Source organism: Candida orthopsilosis (genome assembly GCF_000315875.1).
Source record: "Candida orthopsilosis Co 90-125, chromosome 5 draft sequence".
NCBI lineage: Eukaryota > Fungi > Ascomycota > Pichiomycetes > Serinales > Debaryomycetaceae > Lodderomyces > Lodderomyces orthopsilosis.
In genome coordinates, this window is record NC_018298.1 from 1,452,776 (window position 1) to 1,467,483 (window position 14,708).

The following is a 14,708-nucleotide window of genomic DNA, read 5'->3' on the forward strand; positions in this document are numbered from 1 at the left end:
TCACTGTCTTCTCGGCCGAGCGATTGTAGCTGCGACTTATAATCGCTATCTTCTCAACCAAGCGATTGTAGCTGCAATTTGTAATCACTGTCTTCTCGGTCGAGCGATTGTAGCTGCGACTTATAATCGCTATCTTCTCAACCAAGCGATTGTAGCTGCAATTTATAATCGCTGTCTTCTCGACCGAGCAATTGAAATGCATAGAACGTTTGACGTCGAAAGTAGCGCAAAAAGAAATGCTATGTGCTATGCTCTTCTTGTTTTATTGCTTAAACCTGATTCCTAACAACATTCTGTGCTGTAAACCACTAACATGTGTTCAAGTAGTACTATTGTATGTTTAATTTCGTGAATAACCTACTGAGACTTCATTAATACAGTAGTGTATAACCTCAAAGAAACATGCATACCCGCGAAATCGACGAAATAACTTTGTGTAAAAAGGGCTCCTAATCGCATTACCAATTGCCCACTGGTGGCTCAAGAAGGCCAAGGAGAAATACAATTTCCTAGTGGGTCATTAAAGTGCCTACAAATGGTCCAATAAGCATGGGAACGTAATTCTTGCCAGATATGGACAATTTAGAAGAGCGTAAAAGTTTTATTCATCCGAGAACCTGGTAACAGTGTGTACAATAATCATAATGACAGAGATTATACACAAAGGTCAGTTCCCGACTAAAAGAGCGTTTCTGAAAACTGTCTTCATTATATTCTAAACATCTGTTGCAACTTCGGACTATTTTGTAACTATTTCTCAATTGTGATCAATCTTAACTAAAGGTATTTACTTCAGAAGGCCATACATCTCACCACCATTCATTGCTACGAGGGGTCTTGAGATTGATTAGCATTTAGATTCGGACTCATAAAATCGGTAAAACTTTAATGGTAGCTCCTATCTAAAATTACAAGGTGTCTCGAGTGGGGGCTACAAACAAAGACGAACAAGAATTAAATGAACGAAAACTTTACCATTTTGGATGACGTCGAGAGCATTCTGTCGATTACACCTAACGAGGAGAGTCCGGTTTTCACAGAAGATGAAATTTTGGAAGGGGCAAATTTGACTCCCGATATTTCGACCATAAATTCAGCCAGCTCCGAGTCTTCAAAAGACTCGTGGACCTTCCCTAATGACTATGCTACGACTGATGCCACCCGATTTTTTGAGTTTTCAGGACTGTCTGAGAAAGGGGCGAGTACGCTGGGTGCACATAAAGACCCATATGCCGACTACTACGAAACGTACGCAGGAGAATTTATTGAATTTATGAAAACTAATCCCACCACGTACCACACAATCATACATTTCAAGTCTGTTTTAGAAAAGAACAATTTCCAGTATCTACCACAAAATAAGCCAATTGAAGACCTAAGTCCAGGACTTTACTGCACCAGTCGTTCTGACCAATGTATGATTGCATTTGTCATAGGTGGGAAGTGGAGGCCGGAGAATGGTTCATGCTTTGTTGGTAGCCATTGTGATGCTTTGAGTGTCAAACTAAATCCACGAGGACTGCTTAAGAAGAAAGTAGAGGGGTATGAATTGCTCGGTGTTGCGCCGTACTCCGGTAGCTTGAACAAAAACTGGCTCAATAGGGATTTGGGTTTGGCTGGAGCTATTTTGGTACGTGATTCTAATACTGGAAAAATATCACGAAAGTTGGTTAACTCGTATCCTACTCCCGTTGCGTTTATCCCAGAGTCTGAATATGTAAGTGATGACACACAATACAACAAACAAACAAAAATGGTGCCCGTGTTTTCATACACCAATGAGGTTCTAGAGCCTACAGAAGAGGAAAAACGCTCCAAATTTTATAATCTCCACTCACTAAGTTTGCTCAGGTATATCACCCAGCTTTCTCAAACTCCAATCAACTCCATCGTGGACATAGATTTAGACTTAGTCGATGTACAACCAAGCTCTAGGGGTGGTCTTGAGAATGAGTTTATCTACCTGGCCAGCTTGGATGATAGACTATGTGCTTTTGATTCTATTTATGGGTTGATTGAGTTTAGTCAAAGGTTTTTTGCGGGAGCCAACATCGAAGAATATGATGGGATCAGCGGAGTTTATTTGGTAAATAATGAAGAAATTGGCAGCATGACATCTACTGGCGCCTACGGTGGGTTTTTGGTTGATAATTTGAAATCATTGGTATGCAACAAACGTGATAGATGTCATGTTGAAGAAGCTACTCACAGACTTCTTAAAAATACAGTCTTGCTATCCAGTGACGTCACACATGCAATGAATCCCAATTTCAAGGAGGTTTACTTGCAAGGAAACTACCCGTTGCCCAATGTTGGCCCCTCAATCAAGTTTGATTCAAACGGTCATGTGTTGAGTGACAGCTTGGGTAAAGAGTTTTTAGATAGAGTGGTCAATAACTTACAAGGAGTGAAATTACAAGAGTTTCACATTAGAAATGACTCAAGATCTGGAGGGACCATAGGTCCCATAATGTCAGATGCAAGACGAGGACTAAACGGTGCAAAATTTATCATAGATGTCGGTTTGCCGATTTTAAGCATGCATTCTATAAGGAGTGTTATGGGATATAAAGATGTGGGTATTGGAGTTCGGTTTTTTAAAGAGGTGTTTTCCAAATGGAAAGACGTCATTAAAGAAATGGATGTATAGCGCTACCATATTTTATCCATAGAAAATAGCAGAATCGCATAGAAATTTCTGCGCAGTCCGATATTTCATCTCTATATCAGTCCTACAGTTCAACTGTGTTACATACCAGGAAAACAGTTCAATACACAGCATGAGAATACCAACGTCTATTTTACGACGCAATGTACTTAGGAAAGGTCCTGTGCGATTCAGACCGCTTATTACGGCCAGGTCATTTCATTCTTCCATAAAGAGGCTTATAGACTACGATCCATATCAAATATTAGGTATAGAAAAGTCAGCCGATGCAAAGCAAATAAAGAAAGCATATTACGATTTGGTTAAGAAATACCATCCAGATGTGAACAAGGAAAAGGATGTGGAAAAGAAGTTTCACAAGATACAACAAAGTTATGAAATCTTACGAGATAAGGAAAAGAAGTCGCAATATGATCAATTTGGTCCTAGTGCATTTGATGAAAACGGAAACCCAAGCCCATTTGGTGGAGCTGGAGCTGGGGGTACAGGAGGAGGAAACCCATTTGCCGGCTTTGGAGGAGCAGGGTTTGGCAGAGCAAGCAGTGGTGGCAACCCCTTTTCGGGTATGGGATTTGATTTTGAAGATTTGTTTAGAGAAGCATTTGCTGGAGGAAGGGGTGCCTCAGGTGGAAGAGGTGGTGGGAGAGCACATTTTGTTACTGAGCATGTTGGAGATAACGTCGAAGTTTTGAAGCTGGTACCATTTAAGGATAGTATTTTTGGTAGTAAGGTAACAATCAACTACAAAGTTGTTGACTCATGTAATACATGCAGTGGTAGTGGGTTGAAAAAAGGAGCCAAGAAAAAGACCTGTCCAACATGTCATGGATCTGGACAGACAACTCATGTAATGGGTGGCTTCCATATGGCATCCACTTGCCCTACCTGTCAAGGTTCCGGTGTGTCAATTTCAAGATCTGATGAGTGTGGTACGTGTCATGGAAATGGGGTACAAGAAGTGCCTAAATCTACCACCATTGATATTCCTCCAGGTATAAGCGATGGCTCTAGAATCCGTATTCCAGGGGCTGGTGACGCTCCGATGGTGACAAAAGACGGGTATAACCAAATCCGCAACGGCGATTTGATTGTTAGAGTCAGCGTGCAAAAGGATCCCGTGTTTAAACGTGAAAAGAATGATTTAGTAGTGACTCAGGAAATTTTAATGACAACAGCTGCGTTGGGTGGAGAAATCGTTGTGCCAACATTGGATGGACAGAAGATCAAGTTGAAGATAAGACCAGGCGTTCAATCTGGAAGGAGATTGACTATACCAGAAAGAGGTGTGCCCATTAACAGAAACTTGAATGACAGAGGTAACCTAGATGTTGTGCTCAATGTGAAGACTTTGGTTCCCGAGAATCCAACACAAACTGCTTTACTCGAGGCGTTAGCTGATGCTTTCAATGATAAGCTCGCCAATAGAACTGATGCAGACTGGCAATCGGAACTTGAGGACAGCTTGAACAATGAAAAGTATCAAGAGGTTGATGAAAAGGATTTACATCCATCGAAATTGGCAAGAATAGGCAAAGTGTTGGGTAAGTTCTTCAATTTTGATGCAGATAAACTGAAAAAGGATAATGAGAAATGATAGACTACATGTACATAGATTCTGTATTTATAATCGTTTACGATTTCAACTCATCGATTGTTTCCAAAAGTTCTTTACCGTCATCGGCTGTCTTGACTTTGACCACATATGTTTCGATTTTGTTCTCTCCGCTAAAAACAGGAATACGGACCAATGATCCATTTCCCATTGAGCTGTAGGAAATATCTTTGGATAGCAAGGTATTCAAGAGAACACGGAGACTGCCGTCTGCTCTTATTATTATTCTCGACTTTGAAGTTTCCTTGTTTCTTAATACCTTTAACTCTCCCAATCCTTTATTTACGTATGGATTTGTAGAGTTTGATGCGTCAAATTCCATCAATTTAGCTCTGATAGTGAACTTAGTTTCTTCGTTCTCCTCACCGGATTGTATCTCCTGCTTCTCATTCATTTGGACAACTGGTGCAAAATTGCCTTCCACTTCGTGTTCCTCGACTTTATCATCGTCTTTTTTTTCTTCCTCTTTACTTGGCTCACTTTGTTTACCCCATTGAAAATTAGTAGACCCTAGTCCTCCAAATGGATTATTCGCTGGGGCATTACCTGAGTTGGCATTTTCGAAAGTTTTCATGGATGGAGACAGAGCAGTGGTTGCAGATGTACTTTCAGGTTTTTGCCCGAATAAAAAACCTGTTTTGCTTGAATCAGGGAGAGTAGGCTTGTCACTTGCAGATTTGCTGAACGTGTTACTAGTGAATGGTGTACTAGAAGCATTGGTCTTGAAAGATGCACTTCCACCAAACTGGAATGGCTTTGCTGTTGTATTTTCTGCAGATTTGGATCCAAAGAGACCAGATGTGAATGCAGCTCCTCCAGAATTGGAAGCGTTTTCTGATCCAACCAGTGGACCTGAACTTCCTTGCTTTGCTCCAAAATTGAAAGCTGGGACTGATGATGTATTTCCCACAGATTTTGATCCAAAGTTATTGGATGTTGAGCTAGGGGTGGAAGCCAACTCTGGGACGGATTGATCAGCCTTTGCGCCAAAGCTAAAAGGTGTAGATGCATTTTCAGTGGAGGATGTACCAAATGCTGGCTGAGTTGATCCAAACTTAAACAATCCACTTGTGCCTGACTGATTGGACAGAGATTTTATGTCAAAAGATTTTGTTACTTCCTTCTTTTGATCACTTGTCGTGTTTGTTTCCGTTGGCTTGGTAACAAAGCTAAACCCAGAATTTGATACAGAACCAAAAACTGATGAGGTCGGCTGTTTGTTTGATCCATAGGTAACCTGCGATGATGACTGGGTTGACCCCGAATTTGCCTTTTCTGAAGATTTGTCAACTTCGTTGTTTGTCTTGGGAGTAACTTGCAATTTAAATACGTTATCCTGAATAGGCTTATCAAATTTAAATGTTGGTCCTTGGATAGGTACATCTTCTTCGGAGTCATCAGAGTCTTTTTCGTTCAATTTTGCAATTTTTTTAGGATCAAATGTAAACGGAGATGATGATGAAGAAGTAGGTTTTGGAGTGAAACTAAACTTTGGTCCCTCTACTTTTACCTCCTTTATATCTTCATTCTTTCCTGATTCATCATCGCTACTTGATTGATCTTCCTGAATCTTGTCTGATTGAGCTGTTCCAGTCCTTGTATCATTTGGCAGAGTTCCATTTTTGATTTCCTTAAAATAACTGATATACTTTTCAGCTATGGGAGAGAAATCGGCAATGGCATTTTCCTTGTTCGATTCGTTTATTTTGTTTATGAAATTCAAATTTAAAGCTTTAATTTTGTTTGCTTCGTCATTGGCCTTAGGACGAGCAGTTGAGGATGTAGTTGTTGATGGGTTAAATTGGAAAGTGCTCAGTGGTATTTGGAAAGCAGACTTTTTAATACTGCCATTGCCGTCCCCTAGTTTGCCTCTTGGTTTGAGTATCTTTCTTTGTGCCAATACCAGCGAAGTTGCTAGTTTTGGGCGCTCTTCATTATCGTCAGAAACATCGTCGTGAAACGCCTCTCGCGTGATCTGTTCAGTCGCCTGCCTCTTTGCCATGACTTGGTATATATATGAGTGAATATTCTCTGTGATGTTTTGATAATCGGTTGTTTATGATTACGATGGGCAGATTTATTGTTGGCATCAAATAGGTTTGCCGAGGAGTGTAACGCTACCAAATTGTGTAACTGGCCCACTAGGGATAAGCACATTCCAACCAAAGACTAAATAGCTCAATACAGATCCACGCTGCTCCCACATGCTGTAGGACCTATACAAGCTATATACATGAGCTTGAAACTTACAATAATGGATTGATACAACCTCTCTCTATATATATGTTTGTAGCCCTAATCACGTGCAATATAAAGACTTTTTTCTCTCTCCCATTATATCGTGACAATGAAAAAAATACTACACCTACTCAAAACTGATAGCTGGAAAAAAACCTCAGACACAGTACTACTATCTTCACACCAACCATAAAAGTATGTTGAACCACAAGGGATAGATATGATATTGGACCCAGATGGAGTATTCTAGAGGTAGAACAGAAATTAGTGTTATCTTGTTTACCACAGGATCCTTTTCCACCGTGTCTTTGCAATATCAAACATTCGTAGATCCATAATACTAACTAAACCTTTAGAATGGCACCAAAAATTCAACAAACCAAAGCTGCTAAAGCTGCTGCCGCTTTAGCTGGTGGTAAGAAAGGTAAAAAGAAGTGGAATAAAGGAAAGGTTAAGGACAAGGCCCAACATCTTGTCATCTTGGACCAAGAAAAATACGACAGAATCTTGAAGGATGTTCCAACTTACAAATATGTTTCAGTTTCCGTGTTGGTGGACAGATTGAAGATCGGTGGTTCCCTTGCTCGTGTTGCTTTGAGACAATTGGAAAGTGATGGTATTATTACTCCAGTATTGAAGCACTCTAAACAATACATCTACACTCGTGCTCAATAAGCTAAGTAGTTTTAAAAGTATCACGACCTTTATATAATCATGTAATAAACACACCTCATTGAAGTTTCGAATAATCGATGTAGAAAATAGTTGTTCAATGTAAACCATTTTGAAATTTTTATTCATCACCAACAGCAAATGAGAGGGCAGTTAATATGCTTCAAGAGGTCTTTTTTTGGATCGTCAAAACCACAGACATACAGTATCACGCGAGTTCTTAAGGGGTCGCCTCTGCAACTCTACAAGATAGTCAGTGAAGTCAACAATTACAAAAATTTTGTGCCATTTGTTGAAGATTCGTTTGTTTCCAGCAGAGATGAGCAACAGCAACCTACCAGAGCAGGTTTAAAAATTGGATGGAAAGATATTACGGAAAAGTTTGAATGCATGTTGACATGCAAGGAGAATGAAAGAGTCCACGCGAGGAGTGTCGAATTGGACTTATTTCACGAGTTGGAAACAGAATGGAAGTTTAGAGATGCAAATGGAGATAAATGTAGAGTAGATTTTACATTGTTGTACAAATTCAAGAACCCCTTGTATGATAGGCTTAGCTTCATGTTTGCTCCACAAGTAACAAACATCATGATTGGTGCTTTCGAAAGTAGGCTTCAACAGTTGAAGAGACAATCACATAGAGTACAAAAGTTGTAGAGTTTTCATAGGAAGTTCGATAAAAAAATGATTTTGCATTATGTGGTTTCTCTTACTAGTGATTGTTCTTCAATGTGCCTGGGCAATAGACGTCAACCCCTTACCCGAGCCATATAGAGTGGAATGGTTTGGGGATGGTTTTATCAGCATTGATGTGAGGCAGCTATACTTGGATGTTACACACCCTATACTCGGAAAGGCGCTTCAAAGGATGGTAGAGAATGTTGAAAGAGCAAAGTGGTCCCCATATGAATACAGACCAAGCGATGGGCTGTTTGACACTTATTTGAAATTGGAATCACCTATTATTCATGTGGAGGTTTTAGACTACGAGGCAGAATTACAATTTGGTGTTGAAGAATCTTATAAATTGGATGTTTCTGAAAGAGGAATTTTAATTGGTGGTGAAACTATTTGGGGGGTATTACACGCAGTTACAACACTCCAACAGTTAATTATCTACAAACATGGTCGGTTTATGTTGGAAAAATCAGTGCTGATTCAGGACGATCCACGATTCCCACACAGGGGAATAATGATTGACTCTGCGCGAAACTTCCTCCCTGTGGAGTCCATCCTCCAGCAAATCGACATCATGTCATCTGTCAAGATGAATGTCTTACATTGGCATTTGGTGGATACCCAGAGCTGGCCATTGGTTTTAAAATGTTACCCAGAAATGCTGCGTGACGCATACTCCAAGCATGAGAGGTACACAATTGAAGACTTGAAGCGAGTACAAGTCTATGCTAGGGAAAGAGGAGTTAGGGTAATACCGGAGATTGATATACCTGGTCATGCTAGGGCTGGTTGGAGACAAGTTGACCCATCACTTGTAATGTGTGGGTACAAATTTTGGAATGGCTATGCAGTGGAGCCACCCCCTGGTCAACTCAATATTTTAAACAGCAATACCTATCAGGTAATTTACAATGTTTATAATGAGTTGAGTGAGGTTTTCACTGATGAATATTTTCATGTTGGTAATGATGAACTACAGAAAAGGTGCTATCCACAGGATTGGTTTGATAACCAGACCTTGAGCGATATCACAGAGAGGTACCTCCATTCGGTGCTACCCCTTCTCAACAGCGTAAAAGGGAGAAAATTGATCATGTGGGATGATGTACTAACGTCAGACGGGGCAGTTGCCAACCTTTCTCGGAATATCACATTACAAGTGTGGCACAAATCATCTCATATCAAGGACATAACCCGCAAGGGATACAATGTTATAGTGTCTCTGGCAGACTACTTGTATCTCGACTGCGGATATGGAGGATTTTTAACAAATGATTTCAGGTACACTGACTCCCCAGAAAATGAAGGCTTCAATACAGGAAAAGGTGGTAGCTGGTGCAGCCCCTACAAAACATGGCAGCGAATTTACTCATTTGACTTTTTGCAAAACTTGACAGATACAGAACAAGGGAAGGTTTTAGGGGCTGAAGCAGTCCTTTGGTCGGAGCAGGTCGACTTCACGGTGTTGACAGGAAAATTGTGGCCAAAAACAGCTGCATTGGCGGAGTCGCTATGGAGTGGGAATAGAGACAATAAGGGATTGAAGTTATACGACATGGGACTGAGAATTCTTTTATTTCGAGAGTACTTGGTGAAATTGGGACATCATGCGTCCCCCTTGGCACCCAAGTTTTGCTTATTAAACCCACATGCTTGTGATTTTGTGGAGAGTGTATAGAGATTAAATTTAATGCGAAAATTAAATTTGTAGATAGAGTCTCTCATTTCAATGGCATCGGAGATAAATACGGGAGTAGAGCTGGCCCTACAATGGTTAAAGGCCCCGAATGTTAAGGGATTTGAGCAATGTTTAACAGAATTATCAGATCTAGTCAAGCTTTCAATGGGTTTAGATGTGCAAAGTTTGGAAGTTATCAAACCTGCATTGGCTTATGTCCCACAAGGTGAAGTCCAACAATTGCGAGTCTACAGGGGCATCCTTTTGGTTGTTAGAAATCTAGCGCCAAGCCTCGATGCTGATTACTTTCCTCTTGCGATTCAAAGCTTCAAAAGAGTATGGAACTTGGAGGTGAAAGAATGGGTTACCAAATTACGACAAGTGTATTGGGAACTTTTAGCCAACTTTCAACGAAATTATTATACCGAGGACGTCAACGACTTGTTCAATTGGTGTGATCTCCAATTTACATCGCCCATCATTCATTTTCTTTTTAGACAATTCTACACTGAAGATTTAGACGTGACCAATGAAAATTTACTCCGTCTACTAAAAATCAAGGAGAATCATGTTTTGAAAGCAGTGCACAGCTTGTACCTAGAGGTGGACTTTGAAAACGTAGACCATGACTCAAAGATATTGATACATCTCCTTTACGACATAATCACACATGAAAGTTTCGCAAAATGGATTGATCAACAAAATGAGGATACAAAGATTCAATGGATGGAACTTACCACAATAGTTGTTCAAACAAAGGACGACTGGAATAATTTCCAGTTGGTTGGGTTACTAGTTTGGGTAGAGTCCATTTTTTTCGAATATTCCCCAAGGCTTAGTCCTGAGACTATAAACGATGAGACGTTGGAGCGGATGTTGTCCAGTGCGTTACAAGTATTTGCTGAACTTGTAAAGTTCAAAGCGACAGTCCAGTATTTCGAACACAGCACAAAGTTCCTCCTTTGCTTGATAGATGTTTTCAGGATTATCCACGAAAATGTTGAGCGCCTCACTATAAAATCAAAGATCGAGGAGGTAGCCAATTATTCGCAGGTGAAGTCATACATCATTATCATAATATCCTATTTTTGCTACAAGTCGTTCAAGAATCAAGAACTCGTCAGGGAATTAGGCGGATTATCCTTGGTCTTGTCTAATTGCGTAATTGACGAAAACAACCCATTCATCAAAGAGCAAGCAATTCTTTGTGTAAAATATCTCTTAGACCAAAATCCGAAAAATCAGCAGTTTGTGGCCGACTTAGAGGCTAAGAAGACGGTAGATGACAGTGTTTTACAAGAAGTTGGGTACAAAGTGGATATTGTCGATGGAAAAGTAAACATACATAAACGTAATTAAAACTTTAGTTCATCTTTGATAGCTTGTTTCACTTTTTCAATACTTGGTTCGTCAATAAGTTTGATTCTCTTTTCCTTGGTACTCAATTGCTTCAATTCTTCCGGTAATACATCTTTCTCAAAAGAGTAGCCATCAAATCTCTGAAGGGCTTTGTTGACAACCTCAGAAAATTTGGCTGGATGTGCGGTTGAAAGTGATATGTAGTGTATTGGCTCTTGATCCTTTTCAATAAACCTGTGGGACGTCTTCACACCAACAGAAGTGTGCGGATCTATAACATAATTCTCTGGGCTGGTGGAGTAAACCTGTTTGATTGTCTCAATGGTATCCTCGTTGTCGACTCTGTCAGAGTCAAAAATCACTCTAGCCTTTTCTACCACCTCTTGTGGGGCGATAAACTTGCCATTCTCTTTCAACTGTTTCATCCAATCATTCAACACAGATCCCGCTTTTTCATCATTTCCCTTTGTTATGTTATCTCTAATCAAATACCACAACAATCTTTCAAAATTGGATGAAATCAAAATATCCATTGCTGGCGAGTAAGTGGCCTTTACTCCAACTTCCTGCTGCTTTGCGTACTCCCCTGATTTCATAAACCTATCCAATATGTCATTTTCATTAGTTGCAATGATTAACTTATCAGCAGGTAATCCCATCTTGTATGCATAGTAGCCAGCCAAAATATCACCAAAATTTCCCGATGGAACAACAAATCTAACTTTTCCTTCAACTTGTTTTTGTAACTGGAAAAAGGAGTAGAAGTAGTATGTTTGTTGGGCTAAAATTCTGGCCCAATTGATTGAGTTGACTGCACCAACGTGGTACTTGTCATTAAACTCTTTGTCCCCAAAGATCAGCTTAACAATATCCTGGCAATCATCGAATGTTCCCTTAACTGATAACGTGTGCACGTTTGAGTCTTCTACGGTAGTCATTTGTTCCTCCTGTATAGGACTGATTCTTCCAGTAGGATACAAGATGAAAACCGAAACATCTTTTTTACCTCTTAATCCGTAAATGGCAGCGGATCCAGTATCACCAGAGGTGGCGCCAACAACTGTTATGATATCTCTTGGCTCTCCCTCAGTCTTTTTGCTGTTTCTTCTTGTTAAAAAGTACTCAAACAAATTACCGACAAATTGTAAGGCGACATCTTTGAATGCGTAAGTGGGACCATGAAACAACTCTAACAAGTATAACCTGTCGTCAAGCTTCTTTAATGGTGTGACATCTGCCGACCTGAAAGTTGAGTAGGAGCGCTCGATTAAATCCTTCAAATCGTCATTTGGAATTTCTCTTTCACTGATGTACAATCTCATAATCTCAAATGCCAACTCATTAAACGATAAGTTCTTCCATGTATCGAGAAAATCAGATGGCAATAGAGGAATTTCTGATGGTAAGTAAAGACCTCCGTCAGGGGCCAATCCTGTCATCACAACATCTTCAAAAGACAACTCCTCGGGCTTATCTGATCTAGTTGATCTGTACACTTTGGACGACATTTTTGCTGATGTTGATATATGTTGGAACTAATTTTTTTTTTTTCTAAATTTTTCACCCAAATATCAAAATCACCCGAATGAGTCACCGGAGGATTATGTCACGAATATGCTTACAGCGAGTAAATATTGGTGGGTTCCGTTCCTTTCACTATACTTCGCCTCGTCTTTCGACATTTGTTTCCTCAACAACACCTTACTCTGACAAATACTACAAACCAATTATTACGGAAGGGGCAGCTGGATTTGACAAATTAGTGATTCCCAAAGATTTCTGTGCTGATAATCAGAGCTTGACGACAGAAACCCAAGAGCAGTTGGTGGAAATAGTCAACACATTTGATGCAGAGATTTCTGCAGCGGTGGGATATGGTTCAGGAATACTTCCTCAAAATGGGTACGATAAACCAGACAAAGAAAAGCAATTGGATTTCATCTTTCTAGTTGATGAGACGACCAAATTTCATCAACAAAACACCAAGCAGAATCCATCTCACTATTCTACAAAATCACAAACATTGATTAACTTCTTTCAAGGAAGTGGTATCTATTTCAACCCTTATATCCTTATCAAAGACAAGTTGACTAAATATGGGGTGACGTCGAAGAAGTCTGCATTTATGGACCTAAGCGAATGGAGCTCGTTATACTTTGCAGGAAGAATGCAAAAACCAGTTAATTACATCAAAGAGGACGACATGTTGAAGTTTCTCAATCAATATAATTTGAAAAATGCCATGACTATTGCCATATTCCTCATACAATCAAATCAATTTACTGAGAGGCAATTGTACGAACAAATTACAAGCATATCATATCTCGGAGACTTTAGAATGTACATTGGCGGTGAAAACCCAAACAAGGTGCGAAACATAGTGTCGAAGCAATTTCAGTATTTCAAAAAGTTGTATGATCCTATATTGCAGTATTTTATCAGAAGAAACTATCTTATCATTACCGATAATGATGCAACGAATCGCACCTTCAAGACTAACCTCACAACGAACACCCGGATCAATTTGATCTCGAGTCTACCATTGAAATTTCGTACTCAGCTTTATAGCAAATACCCAGAGTCTTCTGTCAAGGAAATAGCTAGAGACGAAAAACTACCCGAAAACATAAAGAGTTTGATTACTTCCACCATAATCTATAGCTCCATCATTCAAGGTTTTAAAGGCTTGTTCACAGCAGGGCTATTGAAATCAATGAAATACTCTTTAGCAAAAAAGAGAAAGAGTGTTTGATGGAAATACAGTAATTAGAACTATAATGGTGTGCAGTTGTTAAGTTTATTATTCTGTAAATAAATCAATTGAAATGTCGAACATTCTTTACTTCTCCTGTTTCTTATTTCCCTTTTCTCTATTTCCCTTTGGAACTCTTGCTAACCAATATAAGGCAGTAGTAATCACAATATTAGCAGCAATAAAACAAATCACAAGTCCGAAATTTCTCCATCTCTCACTATACCTAGCATTAATTGAATTCAAATAAGTATTGGTGTATTTTATCTGGCAATAATGGCACCCATCAGAGTCATCAATATACCCACCTGCAGTTTGTAGATATGATTCCATATATGATGAGCAAGATTGTCCGCTTGGTGGCTCAATTGTCAATAACTCGGTCTTACTGCATCTCACCGATGTGTTTGACAACCCGGTGGCCAACATGCCTTGAACTAAGTAAGTAAATGGATTACACCGGTACATAAAAATCCAGAATCTTGGCATCGCATCACCTGTCACTAATACACCACAGAATGCCAAACACATTGTAAACAAAATGTTGGCAAGGTTGGCTGCATTGTCAGCGAGCTCAATAAATGAAATACATAAAAGACCCATGGTGCTGGTGTAAACATAGAAACAATTGATGAATAACCACATAAGGACACCTCTTTGATCAACTGCATCAGTGGGTTCAGCATTAGCGTATAATCCTAGAGGGTAGTACCAGCAAAAAAATGCAATTGTTCCAACCACAATCTGATATGGCATTTCTGCCGTAAGTTGTGCGGATATGAAAGCAAACCAACTAAACGTTCTTGACGGAGACTCCCGTACTTCATAAACATCTCTCTGTTTCACAAACTGTGGAAGCAACTGTTGAACCATGGTGTTAAAAGGAACAAAGAACATGAAAACTGAAAACATTTGATTTTGTAAACCTTGTTGTGTTCTTTTAGCCTTGAAGAATGAAAATCCATTGAAAATAGCCGACGATATAACTAAGAACGCTTTCGAGTAAATGTATCTTGGCGATCTCCAATCTTGAACGATAGCTCTCCATGTC

At 39.7% G+C, this 14,708-nt stretch overlaps 10 protein-coding genes across 10 annotated transcripts; 7 read left to right on the plus strand and 3 right to left on the minus strand. All coding sequences in view use genetic code 12, as the record gives it.

The window, feature by feature from the left end:
- Nucleotides 1–958: 958 nt before the first annotated feature.
- CORT_0E06480 (Lap4 protein) lies at nt 959–2,650 on the plus strand (the record flags this gene model as incomplete). Its single annotated transcript, XM_003870310.1, has 1 exon — nt 959–2,650. One exon carries the CDS (start codon nt 959–961, stop codon nt 2,648–2,650), a length of 1,692 nt encoding a protein of 563 aa, XP_003870359.1.
- Nucleotides 2,651–2,780: 130 nt separating this feature from the next.
- On the plus strand, nt 2,781–4,262 carry CORT_0E06490 (Mdj1 protein; the record flags this gene model as incomplete). Its single annotated transcript, XM_003870311.1, has 1 exon — nt 2,781–4,262. The coding sequence occupies one exon, from the start codon at nt 2,781–2,783 to the stop codon at nt 4,260–4,262; it is 1,482 nt and encodes a 493-aa protein (XP_003870360.1).
- Nucleotides 4,263–4,299: 37 nt separating this feature from the next.
- On the minus strand, nt 4,300–6,282 carry CORT_0E06500 (Nup2 protein; the record flags this gene model as incomplete). Its single annotated transcript, XM_003870312.1, has 1 exon — nt 4,300–6,282. One exon carries the CDS (start codon nt 6,280–6,282, stop codon nt 4,300–4,302), a length of 1,983 nt encoding a protein of 660 aa, XP_003870361.1.
- Nucleotides 6,283–6,875: 593 nt separating this feature from the next.
- On the plus strand, nt 6,876–7,193 carry CORT_0E06510 (Rps25b protein; the record flags this gene model as incomplete). Its single annotated transcript, XM_003870313.1, has 1 exon — nt 6,876–7,193. The coding sequence occupies one exon, from the start codon at nt 6,876–6,878 to the stop codon at nt 7,191–7,193; it is 318 nt and encodes a 105-aa protein (XP_003870362.1).
- A 138-nt stretch (nt 7,194–7,331) lies between these two features.
- Nucleotides 7,332–7,847, plus strand: CORT_0E06520 (coenzyme Q (ubiquinone) binding protein; the record flags this gene model as incomplete). Its single annotated transcript, XM_003870314.1, has 1 exon — nt 7,332–7,847. The coding sequence occupies one exon, from the start codon at nt 7,332–7,334 to the stop codon at nt 7,845–7,847; it is 516 nt and encodes a 171-aa protein (XP_003870363.1).
- Nucleotides 7,848–7,887: 40 nt separating this feature from the next.
- CORT_0E06530 (Hex1 Beta-N-acetylhexosaminidase/chitobiase) lies at nt 7,888–9,546 on the plus strand (the record flags this gene model as incomplete). The annotated part of the gene is made up of 1 exon (XM_003870315.1): nt 7,888–9,546. One exon carries the CDS (start codon nt 7,888–7,890, stop codon nt 9,544–9,546), a length of 1,659 nt encoding a protein of 552 aa, XP_003870364.1.
- A 51-nt stretch (nt 9,547–9,597) lies between these two features.
- Nucleotides 9,598–10,905, plus strand: CORT_0E06540 (hypothetical protein; the record flags this gene model as incomplete). The annotated part of the gene is made up of 1 exon (XM_003870316.1): nt 9,598–10,905. The coding sequence occupies one exon, from the start codon at nt 9,598–9,600 to the stop codon at nt 10,903–10,905; it is 1,308 nt and encodes a 435-aa protein (XP_003870365.1).
- CORT_0E06550 (Thr4 threonine synthase) lies at nt 10,902–12,413 on the minus strand (the record flags this gene model as incomplete). Its single annotated transcript, XM_003870317.1, has 1 exon — nt 10,902–12,413. The coding sequence occupies one exon, from the start codon at nt 12,411–12,413 to the stop codon at nt 10,902–10,904; it is 1,512 nt and encodes a 503-aa protein (XP_003870366.1).
- Nucleotides 12,414–12,490: 77 nt separating this feature from the next.
- Nucleotides 12,491–13,657, plus strand: CORT_0E06560 (Pth1 gluconate transport protein; the record flags this gene model as incomplete). The annotated part of the gene is made up of 1 exon (XM_003870318.1): nt 12,491–13,657. One exon carries the CDS (start codon nt 12,491–12,493, stop codon nt 13,655–13,657), a length of 1,167 nt encoding a protein of 388 aa, XP_003870367.1.
- An 87-nt stretch (nt 13,658–13,744) lies between these two features.
- Nucleotides 13,745–14,708, minus strand: CORT_0E06570 (Pth1 gluconate transport protein; the record flags this gene model as incomplete). The annotated part of the gene is made up of 1 exon (XM_003870319.2): nt 13,745–14,708. A coding segment is annotated over one exon (964 nt), but the record flags the coding sequence as incomplete, so codon positions are not given.